We start from the raw sequence: 20,263 nt of genomic DNA on the forward strand, positions 1-20,263 counted from the left end.
TTTGCCTATTCTAATGTGTTTGTTGATGTAGTACATCTGAGGATCTTAAACTCATTGCCTTGTGACGTTACGTTTTGTCAGTATCACTGAGCCCTCTTATGCTGTCTCGCCCCATATATATATTCTAGCGGAAGTATGAGAGATCCTTATAGTTTATTATATAGGAACACTGTTTGATATCTAGTAGTTGTTACATTACAATTTAATAGTTTAGTTATCCCTTTATTCTATGCATTTTTACAATTTACCATACATAGTCCTCATAAAATAGTCCCACTCAGTAACACTTGGACTACTAGTGGCCTCTAGATCTCTTTCTCCAAGCTCTTGGTCTATTCATCTGTAATTGTGGTTAATTGCTGTGCTATATTAATTTATGTTACAAATCAAAATATATGCAGCTCACAACCCCCTAGGTAGTGTCAAGCATTGTTTATATTATCAGGTCCTCTGTTAGCTTGTACCCCTATATATATTCTAGTTAGGTTGGGTTCAAATAGTTATCCAAATAAAAAATGAGGTTAGATATTTGGGATCCATAAGCGGTCTCCTTTGATCACTATATGTGTATAACTTAATGACCATCTTAGATATGTTATTTACTATGGAAAGAGTGTGTGACAATATTGTGGTTCTATATACTTTTCTGCCACCAAGAAGCTTCTCTAACATAATATTACCCCTTGCCCTGTATCTCTTATGTAAGCCGTTTTGATACTACTACATAAAATATTTTGGGTCCAAGAGTGGCCCGATTTGTTACTTTATTCCCTTTCCCCAAACTTCCCCCACTATTTCATCAATCTAGTCTAGGAGGTCCAAAAGAGGCCCCCTTATATCTTTGGGGGAATTGTCAATTTTATTTCATAATTCTGCAATGTACCATTTATATTTGATGCATGTATCTTATGATGCAGTGTTGTCTGACTGCTATTGTACTGCAAATTTCTTATCAATAAAAATGTTAAAATTAAAAAAAAAAAAAAAAAAAAAAAAAAAAAAAAAAAAAAAAAAAAAAAAAAACAAAAAAAAAAAAAAAAAAAAAAAATCTGCACAGTTTTTTATATTCTTTTTGGGTCAGCAGCTCCTACTGAGCATGTGCAAGAACTCACAGACTATACGTATATGCATTTGTGATTGGCTGATTGCTATCACATGGTACAGGGGGAGTGGAAATATACATAACTTTGAAATGTGCTAGAAAATAATCTACTACTCATTTGAAATTGAGAGTAAATGCGATTGTATTGTCTTGTTATCTTGCATTTGTTGATTATGCAAATCTACTGTGTTTACTGGTCCTTTAAACCTTTATTATTCAGAGAGAGCATGCAATTATTAAAAAAAAGTTCCAGTTTATTTCTATTATTATTATTATTATTATTATTAATAATAATAATAATTAACATACTTCTTTTTCTTGATGGTCACCTATATAACATTGTTACAAGCATTTTTGCAAACACTACTTTCATATAGAGATCAGGACGCACATTCTCCTTAGCTGACCTCAGTATGCTCACATTGATAGGTGTTATGATAACAGAAGTAGACAGGAACATTTTTTAAAATTGTACGCTCTATCTGAATCATACAGATTTGTAACCTTCATGTAATCATGTAGTTTTAAAATAGCATTTAATATTTATGGCTGTTGCTCAGTTATTTGTATGGTGTTTAGAGAATAATATAAAAGAGCAACTGACAAGTGCTGGATTTAAAGGGACACTGAACCCAATTTCCTTATTTTGTGATTCAGATAGAGCATGCAATTTTAAGCAACTTTCTAATTTACTCCTATTATCAATTTTTCTTCATTCTCTTGCTATCTTTATTTGAAAAATAAGTAATCTAAGCCTTTTTTTTGGTTCAAAACTCTGGACAGGACTTTTTTATTGGTGGATGAATTTATCCACCAATCAGCAAGAACAACCCAGGTTGTTCACCAAAAATGGGCCGGCATCTAAACTTACATTCTTGAATTTCAAATAAAGATACCAAGAGAATGAAGGCAATTTGATAATAAGAGTAAATTAGAAAGTTGCTTAAAAACATAATTTATGCTTACCTGATAAATGTATTTCTCTTGTAGTGTATCCAGTCCACGGATCATCCATTACTTGTGGGATATTCTCCTTCCCAACAGGAAGTTGCAAGAGGATCACCCACAGCAGAGCTGCTATATAGCTCCTCCCCTCACTGCCATATCCAGTCATTCGACCGAAACAAGCCGAGAAAGGAGAAACCATAGGGTGCAGTGGTGACTGTAGTTTAATTAAAATGTAGACCTGCCTTAAAAGGACAGGGCGGGCCGTGGACTGGATACACTACAAGAGAAATAAATTTATCAGGTAAGCATATATTATGTTTTCTCTTGTTAAGTGTATCCAGTCCACGGATCATCCATTACTTGTGGGATACCAATACCAAAGCTAAAGTACACGGATGATGGGAGGGACAAGGCAGGAACTTAAACGGAAGGAACCACTGCCTGTAGAACCTTTCTCCCAAAAACAGCCTCCAAAGAAGCAAAAGTATCAAATTTGTAAAATTTTGAAAAGGTGTGAAGCGAAGACCAAGTCGCAGCCTTGCAAATCTGTTCAACAGAGGCCTCATTTTTAAAGGCCCAGGTGGAAGCCACAGCTCTAGTAGAATGAGCTGTAATCCTTTCAGGGGGCTGCTGTCCAGCAGTCTCATAGGCTAAGCGTATTATGCTCTGAAGCCAAAAGGAGAGAGAGGTTGCCGAAGCTTTTTGACCTCTCCTCTGTCCAGAGTAAACGACAAACAGTGCAGATGTTTGACGAAAATCTTTAGTAGCCTGTAAGTAAAACTTCAAGGCACGGACTACGTCCAGATTATGCAAAAGACATTCCTTCTTTGAAGAAGGATTAGGACACAATGATGGAACAACAATCTCTTGATTGATATTCCTGTTAGAAACCACCTTAGGTAAAAACCCAGGTTTGGTACGCAGAACTACCTTGTCTGAATGAAAAATCAGATAAGGAGAATCACATTGTAAGGCAGATAACTCAGAGACTCTTCGAGCCGAGGAAATAGCCATCAAAAACAGAACTTTCCAAGATAAAAGTTTAATATCAATGGAATGAAGGGGTTCAAACGGAACTCCCTGAAGAACTTTAAGAACCAAGTTTAAGCTCCACGGGGGAGCAACAGTTTTAAACACAGGCTTAATCCTAACCAATGCCTGACAAAATGCCTGGACGTCTGGAACCTCCGCCAGACGCTTGTGCAAAAGAATAGACAGAGCAGAGATCTGTCCCTTTAAAGAACTAGCTGATAAGCCTTTGTCCAAACCCTCTTGGAGAAAGGACAATATCCTAGGAATCCTAACCTTACTCCATGAGTAACTCTTGGATTCACACCAATAAAGATATTTACGCCATATCATATGGTAGATTTTCCTGGTGACAGGCTTTCGTGCCTGTATTAAGGTATCAATGACTGACTCGGAGAAGCCACGCCTTGATAGAATCAAGCGTTCAATCTCCATGCAGTCAGTCAAAGAGAAATTAGATTTGGATGATTGAAAGGACCTTGTATTAGAAGGTCCTGCCTCAGAGGCAGAGTCCATGGTGGAAGAGATGACATGTCCACTAGGTCTGCATACCAGGTCCTGCGTGGCCACGCAGGCACTATCAGAATCACCGATGTTCTCTCCTGTTTGATTTTGGCAATCAGTCGAGGGAGCAGAGGAAACGGTGGAAACACATAAGCCAGGTTGAAGAACCAAGGAGCTGCTAGAGCATCTATCAGCATCGCTCCCGGGTCCCTGGACCTGGATCCGTAACAAGGAAGCTTGCCGTTCTGGCTTGCCCCAACGATGGACCAGTTGAGCAAACACCTCCGGATGGAGATCCCACTCCCCCGGATGAAAAGTCTGACGACTTAGAAAATCCGTCTCCCAGTTCTCTACGCCTGGGATGTGGATCGCTGACAGGTGGCCAGAGTGAGACTCTGCCCAGCGAATTATCTTTGAGACTTCTAACATCGCTAGGGAACTCCTGGTTCCCCCTTGATGGTTGATGTAAGCCACAGTCGTGATGTTGTCCGACTGAAATCTGATGAATCTCAGGGTTGTTAACTGAAGCTAGAAGAGCATTGAATATTGTTCTTAACTCCAGAATATTTATTGGGAGGAGTTTCTCCTCCTGAGTCCACAATCCCTGAGCCTTCAGGGAGTTCCAGACTGCACCCCAACCTAGAAGGCTGGCATCTGTTGTTACAATCGTCCAATCTGGCCTGCGAAAGGACATACCCTTGGACAGATGGACCCGAGATAGCCACTAGAGAAGAGAATCTCTGGTCTCTTGATCCAGATTTAGTAGAGGGGACAAATCTGAGTAATCCCCATTCCACTGACTTAGCATGCATAATTGCAGCGGTCTGAGATGCAGGCGCGCAAATGGCACTATGTCCATTGCCGCTACCATTAAGCTGATTACTTCCATGCACTGAGCCACTGACGGTCGTGGAATGGAATGAAGGACACGGCAAGCATTTAGAAGTTTTGATAACCTGGCCTCCGTCAGGTAAATTTTCATCTCTACAGAATCTATAAGAGTCCCTAGGAAGGAGACTCTTGTGAGTGGGGATAGAGAACTCTTTTCCACGTTCACTTTCCACCCATGCAACCTCAGAAATGCCAGAACTATCTCTGTATGAGACTTGACAATTTGAAAGCTTGACGCCTGTATCAGGATGTCGTCTAGATAAGGAGCCACCGCTATGCCTCGCTGTCTTAGAACCGCCAGAAGTGAGCCCAGAACCTTTGTAAAAATTCTCGGGGCTGTGACCAACCCGAAGGGAAGAGCTACAAATTGGTAATGCCTGTCTAGAAAGGCAAACCTTAGGAACCGATGATGATCTTTGTGAATCGGTATGTGAAGGTAGGCATCCTTTAAGTCCACTGTGGTCATGTACTGACCCTCTTGGATCATGGGTAGGATGGTCCGAATAGTTTCCATTTTGAATGATGGAACTCTGAGGAATTTGTTTAAGATCTTTAGATCCAAGATTGGTCTGAAGGTTCCCTCTTTCTTGGGAACCACAAACAGATTTGAATAAAACCCCTGTCCTTGTTCCGTCCGCGGAACTGGATGGATCACTCCCATTACTAGGAGGTCTTGCACACAGCTTAGGAATGCCTCTTTCTTTATCTGGTTTGCTGATAACCTTGAAAGATGAAATCTCCCTTGTGGAGGAGAAGCTTTGAAGTCCAGAAGATATCCCTGAGATATGATCTCCAATGCCCAGGGATCCTGAACATCTCTTGCCCACGTCTGGGCGAAGAGAGAAAGTCTGCCCCCCACTAGATCCGTTTCCAGATAGGGGGCCGTTCCTTCATGCTGTCTTGGGGGCAGCAGCAGGCTTTCTGGCCTGCTTGCCCTTGTTCCAGGACTGGTTAAGTTTCCAGGCCTGTCTGGAATGAGCAACAGTTCCCTCTTGTTTTGAAGCGAAGGAAGTTGATGCTGCTCCTGCCTTGAAATTTCGAAAGGCACGAAAATTAGACTGTTTGTCCTTTGATTTGGCCCTGTCCTGAGGAAGGGTATGACCCTTGCCTCCAGTAATGTCAGCAATAATTTCCTTCAAGCCAGGCCCGAATAAAGTCTGCCCCTTGAAAGGAATGTTGAGTAATTTAGACTTTGAAGTCACGTCAGCTGACCAGGATTTAAGCCATAGCGCCCTACGCGCCTGGATGACGAATCCGGAATTCTTAGCTGTTAGTTTAGTCAAATGAACAATGGCATCAGAAACAAATGAGTTAGCTAGCTTAAGCGTTCTAAGCTTGTCAATAATTTCATTCAATGGAGCTGTATGGATGGCCTCTTCCAGGGCCTCAAACCAGAATGCCGCCGCAGCAGTGACAGGCGCAATGCATGCAAGGGGCTGTAAAATAAAACATAATTTATGCTTACCTGATAAATTTATTTCTCTTGTAGTGTATCCAGTCCACGGATCATCCATTACTTATGGAATATATTCTCCTTCCCAACAGGAAGCTGCAAGAGTCCACCCACAGCAAAGCTGCTATATAGCTCCTCCCCTAACTGCCATATTCAGTCATTCGACCGAAAACATGCAGAGAAAGGAAAAACCATAGGGTGCAGTGGTGACTGTAGTTCAAATGAAAAAATTACCTGCCTTAAAGTGACAGGGCGGGCCGTGGACTGGATACACTACAAGAGAAATAAATTTATCAGGTAAGCATAAATTATGTTTTCTCTTGTTAAGTGTATCCAGTCCACGGATCATCCATTACTTATGGAATACCAATACCAAAGCTAAAGTACATGGATGATGGGAGGGACAAGGCAGGTACTTAAACGGAAGTTACCACTGCCTGTAAAAAACCCTTTCTCCCAAAAATAGCCTCCGAAGAAGCAAGGTATCAAATTTGTTAAATTTGAAAAGTATGAAGCGCAGACCAAGACTCCGTCTTGTAAATCTGTTCAACAGAAGCCACATTTAAAAAAGGCCCAAGTGAAAACCACAGCTCTAGTAGAATGAGCTGTAATCCCTTCAGGAGGCTGCTGTCCAGCAGTCTCATAAGCTAAATGAATTATGCTTTTTAACCAAAAAGACAGAGAGGCTGCTGAAGTCTTTTGACCTCTCCTCTGTCCAGAATAGACAACAAACAAGGTGAACGTTTGATCAAAACTGTAGTAGCTTGTAAGTAAAACTTTAAAGCACAAACCACGTCCAATATTGTGTAATAGACGTTCCTTCTTTGAGGAAGGATTAGGATACAAGCATGGAACAACTATCTCTTGAGTGATGTACTTGTTAGATACCACCTTAGGAAAAAACCCAGGTTGGTACGCAGGACTACCTTATCCGTACGAAGGACCAGATAAGGAGAATCACATTGTAACACAGATAACTTGGAGACTCTACGAGTCGAGGAATTAGCTACCCAAAAGGAACTTTCCAAGATAAAGATTGATATCTATGGAACAAAAAAGGTTCAAACGGAACTTCTTGAAGAACCTTAAGAATCAGGTTTAAGCTCCATGGCGGAGCAACAGTTTTAAACACAGGCTTGGATCTAACCAAAGCCTGACCAAATGCCTGAACGTCTAGAATACCTGCCAGACGCTTGTGCAAAAAAATAGACAGAGTAAAAATCTGTCCCCTTTTAAGGAATTAGCTGACAACCCTTTTCTCAAAAACATCTTGGAGAAAAGATAATATCCTGGGAATCCAGACTTTACTCCATGAGTAACCCTTGGATTCATAACAATCAGATATTTACACCATATCTATGTTCAATTTTCCTAGAGACAGGCTTTCATGTCTGTATTAAGGTATCAATGACTGACTCGGAGAAGCCATGCTTTGATAACATCAAGCGTTCAGTCTCCAGGCAGTCCATCTCAGATTGATTCTATTTAGATGGTTGAAAGGACCCTGAGGTAGAGGGACCTGTCTCTGAAGCAGAGACCGTGATGGAAAGGATGACATGTCCACCAGATCTGCATACCAGGTCCTGCGTGGCTACGCAGGCGCTGTCAAAAACACCAAAGCCCTCTCCTGCTTGGTCTTGACCTCCGGAGGAAATCCCACTCCCCCGGAAGAAAAGTCTGACGACTTAGAAAATCCACCTCCCAGTTCTCAACACCTGGGATATGGATAGCTGATAGACAAGAGTGAGTCTCTGTCCAGTGAATTATTGTAAGACTTCTAACATCGCTAGGGAACTTCTGTTCCCCCTTGATGGCTGATGTAAGCCACAGTCGTGTATATTGTCCGACTGAGTATGATGTACCTCAGAGTTGCTAACTGAGGCCAAGTCTGAAGAGCATGGAATATCGCTCCCAGTTCCAGAATATTTATTAGAAGGAGGGTCTCCTCCTAAGTCCACTATCCCTGAGCCTTCAGGGAGTTCCAGACTGCATCCCAACCTAAAAGGCTGGCATCTATTGTAACAATTGTCCCATCTGACCTGCGGAAGGTCATACCCTTGGACAGATGGACCCGACATAGTCACCAGAGAAGAGAATCTCTGGTCTCTTGGTCCAGGTTTAACAGGGGGACAAATCTGTGTAATCCCCGTTCCTCTGACTGAGCATGCATAGTTGCAGCGGTCTGAAATGTAGACGTGCAAACGGTACTATGTCCCTTGCCGCTACCATTAAGCCGATTTCATTCATGTACTGAGCCACCGAAGGGCGCGGATGGGATGAAAAAAACACGGCAGAAATTTAGAAACTTTGACAACCTGGACTCCGTCAGGTAAATTTTCATTTCTACAGAATCTATCAGAGTCCCTAGGAGGGAAACCCTTGAGATTGGGGATAGAGAACTCTTTCCTTGTTCACTTTCCACCCATGTGATCTCAGAAATGCCAGTACTACGTCCGTATGAGACTGGGCAATTTGGATGTTTGACGCCTGTATCAGGATGTCGTCTAAATAAGGGGCCACTTCTATGCCCCGCGGTCTAAGGACCGCCAAAGCGACCCCAGAACCTCCATAAAGATTCTTGGGGCTGTAGATATCCCAAAGGAAAGAGCTACAAACTGGTAATGCCTGTCTAGAAAGGCAAACCTGAAAAACGATGGTGATCTTTATGCATCACAATGTGAGGATAAGCATCCTTCAAATCCATTGTAGTCCTCTATTGACTCTCCTGGATCATAGTTAAGATGGTACGAATAGTTTCCATCTTAAATGACGGAATTCTGAGGAATTTGTTTAAGATCTTTAGATCCAAAATAGGTCTGAAGGTTCCCTCTCCTTGGGAACCACAAACAGATTTGAGTAAAAACTCTGTCCCTGTTCCTCTCTTGGAACTGGATGGATCTCGTACACAATGTAAGAATGCCTCCTTCTTTATCTGGTTTGCAGATAATTGTGAAAGGCGAAATCTCCCCTTTTTTTGGGGGGGAATCTTTGAAATCCAGAAGATATCTCTGGGATATAAATTCCAATGCCTAGGGATCCTGGGCATCTCTTGCCCACGCCTGGGCAAAGAATGAAAGTCTGCCCCCTATAGGATCCGTTACCGGATAGGGGTCCGTTCCTTCATGCTGCCTTAGAGGCAGCAGCAGGCTCCTTGGCCTGCTTATCTTTGTTCCAGGTCCGATTGTCTCCAGACCGCCTTGGACTAGAGGAAGAGGATGCCACACCTGCCCTGAAGTTTTTAAAAGGTACGAAAATTAGACTTTTTTTTTTTTTTTTTTTTGCCCTTGATTTAGACCTATCCTGAGGAAGGGCATGACCTTTTCCTCCAGTGATATAAGCAATAATCTCCTTCAAACCAGGCCCGAATAGGGTCTGCCCCTTGAAGGGAAGTTAAGTAGCTTATTTATTAAAGTCACGACAGCTGACCATGATATAAGCCATAGCGCTCTGCGCGCCAGTATAGTAAAAAACAGAATTCTTAGCCGTTAGTCTAGTCAAATGAACAAGGCATCAGAAAACAAAGGAATTGGCTAGCATAAGCTTGTCAAATATATTCATCCAATGGAGTCGCTTAACTGTAAAGCCTCATCAAGAGACTCAACCCAGAACGCTGCAGCAGCAGTGACAGAAGCAATGTATGCAAGGGGCTGCAGGATAAAACCCTGTTGAATAAACATTTTTTATCCATTGGATCTAAAAAGCACAACTGTCCTCGTCAGAGGTAGTGGTACGCTTAGCTAGAGTAGAAACTCTTCTCTCCACCTTAGGAACTGTCTGCCAGAAGTCCCGTGTGGTGGTAACTATTAGAAAACATTCTTCTAAAAAATAGGAGGGGAAGAGAACGGCACACCTGGTCTATCCCATTCCTTATTAAAAAATTTTTTAGTAAACCTCTTTAGGTATTGGAAAAACATCAGTACACACCGGCACTGCATATTATTTATCCAGTCTACACAATTTCTCTGGCCCTGCGATTGTACACATTCATTCAGAGCAGCCAAAGCCTCCCTGAGCAACAAGTGGAGGTTCTCAAGCATAAATTTTAAATGTAGAAATATCAGAATCAGGTTAAATCATCTTCCCTGAGTCAAAAAAAAAAAAATCACCCACAGACTAAGCATATTGTGAGGTAGTATCATACATGGTTCTTAAAGCGTCTGTATGCTCTGTATCTACCCCCAGAGCTAACTGCTTTCCTTTAATTTCAGGTAGTCTGACTAATACTGCTGCCAGAATATTATTCACCACCTTTGCCATGTCTTGTAAAATAAACGCTATGGGCGCCCTTGATGTACTTGGCGCCATTTGAGCGTGAGTCCCTGAAACGGGAGTCGAAGGGTCTGACACGTGGGGAGAGTTAGTCGGCATAACTTTCCCCTCGACAGAATCCCCTGGTAAAGAAACGCTATGGGTGCCCTTGATGTACTTGGCGCCATTTGAGCGTGAGTCCCTAAAGCGGGAGTCAAAAGGTCTGACACGTGGGGAGAGTTAGTCGGCATAACTACCCCCACGACAGAATCCTCTGGTGATAATGTTTTTAAAGACAAAAAATGATCTTTATTGTTTAACATGAAATCAGTACATCTGGTACACATTCTAAGATGGGGTTCCACCATGGCTTTAAAACATAATGAACACAGAGCTTCCTCTATGTCAGACATGTTAGAACAGACTAATAATGAGACTAGTAAGCTTGGAAAACACTTTAAATCAAGTTAACAAGCAAATATATAAAACGTTACTGTGCCTTTAAGAGAAACAAATTTTGCCAAAATTTGAAATAACAGTGAAAAAAGGCAGTTAAACTAACAAAATTTTTACAGTGTATGTAACAAGTTAGCAGAGCATTGCACCCACTTGCAAATGGATGATTAACCCCTTAATACAAAAAACAGATTAACAAAACGAAAAATATGTTTTAAACAGTCATAACAGCTCCTACTTTTGAAGCCCTTTTGAGCCCTTCAGAGATGTCCTATAGCATGCAGGGGACTGCTGAGGGAAGCTGAATGTCACTGTTTGTAATTTTAACTGCACCAACTGTAACTTTTATACTATAACAGTGGAAAGCCTCAGGAAACTGTTTCTATGCAAAATTTAAGCCAGCCATGTGGAAAAAACTTAGGCCCCAATAAGTTTTATCACCAAACATATGTTAAAAAACGATTAAACATGCCAGCAAACGTTTTAAAACACATTTTTACAAGAGTATGTATCTCTATTAATAAGCCTGATACCAGTCGCTATCGCTGCATTTAAGGCTTTACTTACATTACTTTGGTATCAGCAGTATTTTCTTAGTCAATTCCATTCCTAGAAAAATATTTTACTGCACATACCTTATCTGCAGGAAAACCTGCACGCCATTCCCCCTCTGAAGTACCTCACTCCTCAGAATGTGTGAGAACAGCAAATGGATCTTAGTTACGTCTGCTAAGATCATAGAAAAACGCAGGCAGATTCTTCTTCCAAATACTGCCTGAGATAAACAGCACACTCCGGTGCCATTTAAAAATAACAAACTTTTGATTGAAGAATAAACTAAGTAGAAAGCACCACAGACTCTCACAACCTCCTATCTATGTTGAGGCTTGCAAGAGAATGACTGAATATGGCAGTTAGGGGAGGAGCTATATAGCAGCTTTGCTGTGGGTGGACTCTTGCAGCTTCCTGTTAGGAAGGAGAATATATTCCATAAGTAATGGATGATCCGTGGACTGGATACACTTAACAAGAGAAAACCTTGTTGAATAAACATTTTCTTAAGGTAACCCTCCAATTTTTTATCCATTGGATCTGAAAAAGCACAACTGTCCTCAACCGGGATAGTAGTACGCTTTGCTAAAGTAGAAACTGCTCCCTCCACCTTAGGGACCGTCTGCCATAAGTCCCGTGTAGTGGCGTCTATTGGAAACATTTTTCTAAATATAGGAGGTGGGGAAAAGGGCACACCGGGTCTATCCCACTCCTTGCTAATAATTTCTGTAAGCCTTTTAGGTATAGGAAAAACATCAGTACACACCGGCACCGCCTAGTATCTATCCAGCCTACACAATTTCTCTGGAATTGCAACTGTGTTACAGTCATTCAGAGCAGCTAATACCTCCCCAAGCAATACACGGAGGTTCTCAAGCTTAAATTTAAAATTAGAAATCTCTGAATCAGGTTTCCCCGAGTCAGAGATGTCACCCACAGACTGAAGCTCTCCGTCCTCATGTTCTGCATACTGTGACGCAGTATCATGGGCGTCCCTGATGTAATTGGCGCCATACTAGCGTGCGTCCCCTGAGCGGGAGGCGAAGGGTCTGACACGTGGGGAGAGTTAGTCGGCATAACTTCCCCCTCGACAGAACCCTCTGGTGATAATTCTTTTATAGATAAAGACTAGGGTTGCACCGATACCATTTTTTTAAGACCGAGTACAAGTACCGATACTTGTTTTCAAATACTCGTCGATACCAATTACCGATACTTTTTTTTTTTTAATGTCATGTGACAGTTAACCAAGCACAATACAGACTAATTATTTAAGATTCCTTCTTTATAATTATGAAGGACTGTAACTTAAAAGACATTATGAAATAATAATAAAACCGTTTTATGTGTCATAAAGTTCACAGAACATGTTTATAAATAAAAATATTACAATAAAATATATTAATAACAACAACAAATAACAAATATAAAATCACAACCAACCAGTGCAATACAGTAAAAAATAGAAATATAGTAAAAATAGAACAGTGCACTGTTTAATCATGGGGGAACAACACTATGGGCTAAATTACATTTGACTGGCAAGTTTTACCAATGCTATGCTAAAGTCTATGGTGTTGGAAATGTGAACAAAGCATTGATAAAGCTTACCAATCAAATGTAATCTAAATCTAGTCCTATAATTGCAGGATGAGTGTTCATTGGAATTAATTTAATTTTTGCCATGAGTACTCTTCCTGCAATTATATAAGCTAACCTATGGATGTTCCTCAGAGTACAGTATGTTTTGAACATAATTGTGCAAGATGAGAACTAGCAGTAAAAAAGGCAATTTAGCAATTAGAATAATTTTTCAAAAGTTAGTGACAAGTTCTTTTTTAAAGAACAGAACAGAAGCCTCTCTGCATATTCAGCTATAAGTCTGTTTTTGCCATCAGTAAGGAGGTTTGACTCTAAGTTGAACAGTCTTTCACTTTCCACACTACTGCATGGGGCAGAAAGATATTTTTGGACCATTTTAGCCAGAGCTGGAAATCTCAGTTTATTAACTGACCAGTACTTCAGGGGTTTGTCTGAACGAGGTACAGTGATCTCTCCTACAATAATACAAATAACAGCAATTTGTATTGGCAGAACAGTAGTAAACAATTTTTAGTTTAGTCTCCACTTCAGCTTAAAATGAAATGGGAGCATGCAGTTTGAAAAAACGCCACAAGATAGCATATGGGTAGGAAGTGGAGGTATCGGTATAAGTATCGGTGCATTTGCACGAGTACAAGTACTCATGCAAATACTTGGTATCGGTATCGGTGCAACCCTAATAAAGACTGATCTTTACTGTTTAAGGTGAAATCAATACATTTAGTACACATTCTCCTATGGGGCTCCACCATGGCTTTCAAACATAATGAACAAGTAGGTTCCTCTGTGTCAGACATGTTTAAACAGACTAGCAATGAAACCAGCAAGCTTGGAAAACACTTTAAAACAAGTTTACAAGCAATATAAAAAACATTACTGCGCCTTTAAGAAACACAAATTTTGTCCAAATTTGAAATAACAGTGAAAAAAGGCAGTTACACTAACAAATTTTTTACAGTGTATGTAATAAGTTAGCAGAGCATTGCACCCACTTGCAATGGATGATTAACCCCTTAATACCAAAAACGGAATAACAAATGACAAAAAACGTTTTTCAAACAGTCACAACGACTGCCACAGCTCTACTGTGGCTTTTTACCTCCCTCAATACGACTTTTGAAGCCTTTTAGCCCTTCAGAGAAGTCCTGGATCATGCAGAAAGAAGCTGGATGTCTGTGTCTGTAATTTTCTACTCAAAAAAGTGCTAAAATAGGCCCCTCCCACTCATATTACAACAGTGGAAAGCCTCAGGGAACTGTTTCTAGGCAAAATTCAAGCCAGCCATGTGGAAAAAACTAGGCCCCAATAAGTTTTATCACCAAACATATATAAAAAAACGATTAAACATGCAAGCAAACGTTTTAAAATACACTTTTATAAGAGTATGTATCTCTATTAATAAGCCTGATACCAGTCGCTATCACTGCATTTAAGGCTTTACTTACATTACTTCGGTATCAGCAGCATTTTCTAGCAAATTCCATCCCTAGAAAAATATTAACTGCACATACCTTATTGCAGGAAAACCTGCACGCCATTCCCCCTCTGAAGTTACCTCACTCCTCAGAATGTGTGAGAACAGCAAAGGATCTTAGTTACTCCTGCTAAGATCATAGAAAACGCAGGCAGATTCTTCTTCTAAATATTGCCTGAGATAAACAGTACACTCCGGTACCATTTAAAAATAACAAACTTTTGATTGAAGAAATAAACTAAGTATAAAACATCACAGTCCTCTTACGACCTCCATCTTTGTTGAGAGTTGCAAGAGAATGACTGGATATGGCAGTGAGGGGAGGAGCTATATAGCAGCTCTGCTGTGGGTGATCCTCTTGCAACTTCCTGTTGGGAAGGAGAATATCCCACAAGTAATGGATGATCCGTGGACTGGATACACTTAAAGAGAAATTTCATGCTCTATCTGAATCACAAAAGAAAAAAAATTGGGTTCAATGTCCCTTTAAATTACTAGAGCTGTGTCCCTAAACGTGTCCATTGGCCTCACTACAAGCCACAACATATCTAATTTCAAGAGGACTCACCATTGCAACATCTGACTATCAAGTCTGCAGCAATTCAAAAGCAACACATGGGTAGATGTGTCTTTTATTGATATTGATTGACAAGTGAGACAGGATAACCATAGAATGAATGTGTCCCTACAATCTACCTAAACTGATTTCCAACATGGTTCTGGTACTGACCAGTGAAAAACAGATTTCCCAGGTCAATTCTGTTAAAAGACAATAGCCATTATCTAAAAATATATGTGCTGTGGGATTAACTCCCAGTAAGGGTTAATTGCATATGTAAATTCCTGCTCATGAGCAACAAGCATTGCAACTCCCAAGTAGGAAACCACCAGTGAGCCAATCAGGAGTGGTAGTCACCTGATCCTTCAATTAACAGCTGTGTTCAGGTGGTCCAAGTATGACTTTACCTATGTATTTAACCCATTTGCCCCCTGGGGATTTCAGAGAAGCACTTGCCCAAAATACCAGAGATTTTTAAATAATTTTTGCTATCACTCCATTTAAACAGAAATAGAGTCATGTTTTTTTTTTTAACTTGTCAAAACTATAAATATGTTTTAAGTAGACAACCCAAGGTATTGATCTAGGCCCATTTTGGTATATTTCATGCCACCTTTTCACCGCCAAATGCGATCATATAAAAAAAATCATTAACTTTTTCACAAACTTTGGGTTTCTCACTAAAATTATTTACATACCACTTGTGCAATCATGGCACAAATGATTGTAAAAGCTTCTCTGGGATCCCTTTTTCAGAAAAAAACAGACATATATGGCTTTGCCATTGCTTTTTGGTAATTTAAGGATGCTGATTACAGCTGCACAGCACATTTCTATTATTCCTGGCAGTGAAGTGGTTAATCGGGTAGCTTGTAACGTTAATTTTAGCAGTCGTGTAGAGATTACCTCCCACCCCCTGATCCCTCCCAAACTTCTCTCTTCCCTCCCCCCCACTGGTCACCACCATCTTAGGTACTGGCAAACAGTCTGCTAGGATGCAATTTAGTTTTTTTTTTTTATTATTAATATTATTATTATTATTATTATTATTTTTATCTTTATTTTTTTCTGCAGTGTAGTGATCCTCCTCAACCCTCCCACCTCCCTTATCCCCCCAAATAGCTCTCTAACCCTCCCCCTCCAACTAATGGTGGCCATCTTTAGTACTGCCAGCAACTACTGTATATATATATATATATATATATATATATATATATATATATATATATTATATCAGTAGTTTTTTTTCAGTAGTGTAGCTTCCCATTCGTCCCTCTCACTTAATTTTTTTTTATGTAGCATAAGGCCCCTCCCTCTCCCTCTGTGCCACCAACCTGCCTCCCACCTTCCCTCCCACACCTCCCTCCGGCACAAGAAGCTCACAGTGTCACTGTCTGAAACCATCAGCATATGCCTTCATATGGAACCGGAGCATCGATCATATCTTGGTTCCATATACAGACAGATGCCTGGAGCTCAGGAACTCCAACTCTCGGCTGTAACTTTACAACCGAGACTGCAGGAGCTTCCTGCAGCTCCGATGTATATATACGTTATGTGGTACGATGAGCTTTGTACCGCATTATATATATATTCCTCATATTGGATACATGTGTTGATAACATGGTTAGCTAGGGTCAGGGGTGGGAAAAGAACACACTCTAAAAAATTAACAGATGATAACAATCACTTGTGTTACTTCAGGATATTTACTCACTATAATGAAACTGTATAATTCTAAAGAGCAATCATTTGCCATACTGGACAAAATCCAACCTTTGAGACATTAAAGGGACAATCTACACCAAACTTGTTATTGTTTAAAAAGATAATCCCTTTATTACCCATTCCCCTGTTTTGCATAACCAACACGGTTATACGAATATATTTTTTACCTCTGTGATTACCTTGTATCTAAGCCTCTGCAGACTGACCCCTTATCTCAGTTCTTGTGCTGACAGTACTACACTGGGACCAAAAATAGGTTCGGGCATTTAAAGGCAGAGCAGCCCACATCAGTTAGACCTCTGTCAGCTATTTAGTCCTAAAACACCAGATCGCCCTGCAGCACAACTGCTTGAAACTACACAGAAAATGTACTTTCTGTATTACAAAATAGGCAGATTTTGTACCCATATTAAGAGAGGGTGGTATTATATATAGCAGCAAGGCCCACATAAGAGCCCGGCCCACTGGACATTTGCCTTGTATGCCCTATGGCCTGAATGCTGACTCATAAATAACTCCATGGGAGTGAGCACATGTATATGACACACATGAACAAGCAATGTCCAACTATGAAAAACTGCCAAAATGCACTGAGATAAGAGGCGGCCTTCAAGGGCTTAGAAATTTGCATATGAGCCAACCTAGGTTTAGCTTTCAACAAAGAATACTAAGGGAACAAAGCAAATTTGATGCTAAAAGTAAATTGGAAAGTTGTTTAAAATTGGATGCCCTATCTGAATCATGAAAGTTTAGTTTTGAATTCACTGTCCCTTTAACTCATAGGAGAAGAGACTACTAATGAAGATTAAAAGCATTGTATTAAAGTGCTGCATATACCTTTTTAAGTTTTTCAATCATCTCTTCAATGCTGATGTCTGCATTCTGTGAGACTTTGCTCTCCATCTGCGTGAGCCATTCACACAGTTCCTTGTTCTTCTCGTTGAATATAGCCCACTCATTAAGCCTCTCACTGACTTGCTGCTGTCTCAATGATACCTGCAAATTTAAGCAGATAAAAAAAATCACTAAATCAAATAAGAAAAATTATTTTAACTGCAAACCTTAAAGGGACATAACACTTGAAATTGAAACACGCAAGAGCGCATTTTGAATATAAGAATTTTTGCAACACATGTTTTAAAAACAATTTTATTAAAGGTTATCATTGTTTCACACAGTAATAGCTTCTACTGTGCACGTAGTATATGTGCATATGCCCAGTGCACCTGCATTCAAACAACGCATCTGTTCAGAGAACATATACTGCTTAAGCAATAACTATATTTGCATCATCACTGTTGAGTGACTATGCCACTACTGGCTCTCTGAGCAGGAGCAGTGATTAAATACAGGTGCATGAAGCATATGTAGATATGCTACATGCATTGCAGAGACTTTCCATTTTGAGTTGTATGCCTCTTTCATCAGTTACAAAATTTTAAGTTTTCAACAATAAATATAAATTTAAAATAAATTAACCTTTCACCTGAAAGGTTTCTTTAAATGGCATTTACAGATGTATACGAAGATGAATAAAAACACATAGGCCTAGATTTGGAGTTTTGTCAGTAACGACCCGAAAAACTAACGCCGTCTTTTTTCTGGCCGCACCATAAAAATAACTCTGGTATCGAGAGTCCACATAAAGGCTGCGTTAGGCTCCAAAAAAGGAGCGTAGAGCATTTTTAACGCAGCTTCAACTCTCGATACCAGAGTTGCTTACGGACGCGGCCAGCCTCAAAAACGTGCTCGTGCACGATTCCCCCATAGGAAACAATGGGGCTGTTTGAGGTGAAAAAAAACCAAACACCTGCAAAAAAGCCGCGTTCAGCTCCTAACGCAGCCCCATTGTTTGCTATGCGGTAACCCTTCCTACGTCTGCACTTAACACTCTAACATGTACCCCGAGTCTAAACACCCCTAACCTTACACTTATTAGCCCCTAATCTGCCGCCCCCGCTATCGCTGACCCCTGCATATTATTATTAACCCCTAATCTTCCGCTCCGTAAACCGCCGCTACTTACATTATCCCTATGTACCCCTAATCTGCTGCCCTAACATCGCCGACCCCTATATTATATTTATTAACCCCTAATCTGCCCCCCACAACGTCGCCTCCACCTGCCTACACTTATTAACCCGTAATCTGCCGAGCGGACCTGAGCGCTACTATAATAAAGTTATTAACCCCTAATCCGCCTCACTAACCCTATCATAAATAGTATTAACCCCTAATCTGCCCTCCCTAACATCGCCGACACCTAACTTCAATTATTAACCCCTAATCTGCCGACCGAATCTCGCCGCTATTCTAATAAATGTATTAACCCCTAAAGCTAAGTCTAACCCTAATACTAACACCCCCCTAAATTAAATATAATTTAAATCTAACGAAATTAATTAACTCTTATTAAATAAATTATTCCTATTTAAAGCTAAATACTTACCTGTAAAATAAATCCTAATATAGCTACAATATAATTTATAATTATATTATAGCTATTTTAGGATTTATATTTATTTTACAGGTAACTTTGTATTTATTTTAACCAGGTACAATAGCTATTAAATAGTTAAGAACTATTTAATAGCTAAAATAGTTAAAATAATTACAAATTTACCTGTAAAAGAAATCCTAACCTAAGTTACAATTAAATCTAACACTAGACTATCAATAAATTAATTAAATAAACTACCTACAATTACCTACAATTAACCTAACACTACACTATCAATACATTAATTAAATACAATTGCTACAAATAAATACAATTAAATAAACTAGCTAAAGTACAAAAAATAAAAAAGAACTAAGTTACAAAAAATAAAAAAATATTTACAAACAAGAAAAATATTACAACAATTTTAAACTAATTACACCTACTCTAAGCCCCCTAATAAAATAACAAAGCCCCCCAAAATAAAAAAATGCCCTACCCTATTCTAAATTACTAAAGTTCAAAGCTCTTTTACCTTACCAGCCCTGAACAGGGCCCTTTGCGGGGCATGCCCCAAGAAATACAGCTCTTTTGCCTGTAAAAAAAAACATACAATACCCCCCCCCCAACATTACAACCCACCACCCACATACCCCTAATCTAGCCCAAACCCCCCTTAAATAAACCTAACACTAAGCCCCTGAAGATCATCCTACCTTGTCTTCACCATACCAGGTTCACCGATCGGTCCAGAAGAGCTCCTCCGATGTCCTGATCCAAGCCCAAGCGGGGGGCTGAAGAGGTCCATGATCCTGCTGAAGTCTTCATCCAAGCGGGGCAGAAGAGGTCTTCCATCCGATTGAAGTCTTCATCCAAGCGGCATCCATCCGGAGCGAAGCGGCAGCATCCTGAAGACCTCCACCGTGGAACATCCATCCTGGCCGACGACTGAACGACGAATGACGGTTCCTTTAAATGACGTCATCCAAGATGGCGTCCCTCGAATTCCGATTGGCTGATAGGATTCTATCAGCCAATCGGAATTAAGGTAGGAATATTCTGATTGGCTGATGGAATCAGCCAATCAGAATCAAGTTCAATCCGATTGGCTGATCCAATCAGCCAATCAGATTGAGCTCGCATTCTATTGGCTGTTCCGATCAGCCAATAGAATGCGAGCTCAATCTGATTGGCTGATTGGATCAGCCAATCGGATTGATCTTGATTCTGATTGGCTGATTCCATCAGCCAATCAGAATATTCCTACCTTAATTCCG

At 40.3% G+C, this 20,263-nt stretch overlaps 1 protein-coding gene across 1 annotated transcript in view; it reads right to left on the reverse strand.

The window, feature by feature from the left end:
* Positions 1–20,263, reverse strand: part of SYNE1 (spectrin repeat containing nuclear envelope protein 1) — a 780,519-nt gene that overhangs the window by 103,992 nt on the left and 656,264 nt on the right. The window contains 1 exon segment of the mRNA XM_053711805.1: positions 17,384–17,542. Within this exon segment, the coding sequence (XP_053567780.1) occupies positions 17,384–17,542 (159 nt within the window).

This window comes from Bombina bombina, chromosome 4 (genome assembly GCF_027579735.1).
Source record: "Bombina bombina isolate aBomBom1 chromosome 4, aBomBom1.pri, whole genome shotgun sequence".
Classification (NCBI taxonomy): domain Eukaryota; kingdom Metazoa; phylum Chordata; class Amphibia; order Anura; family Bombinatoridae; genus Bombina; species Bombina bombina.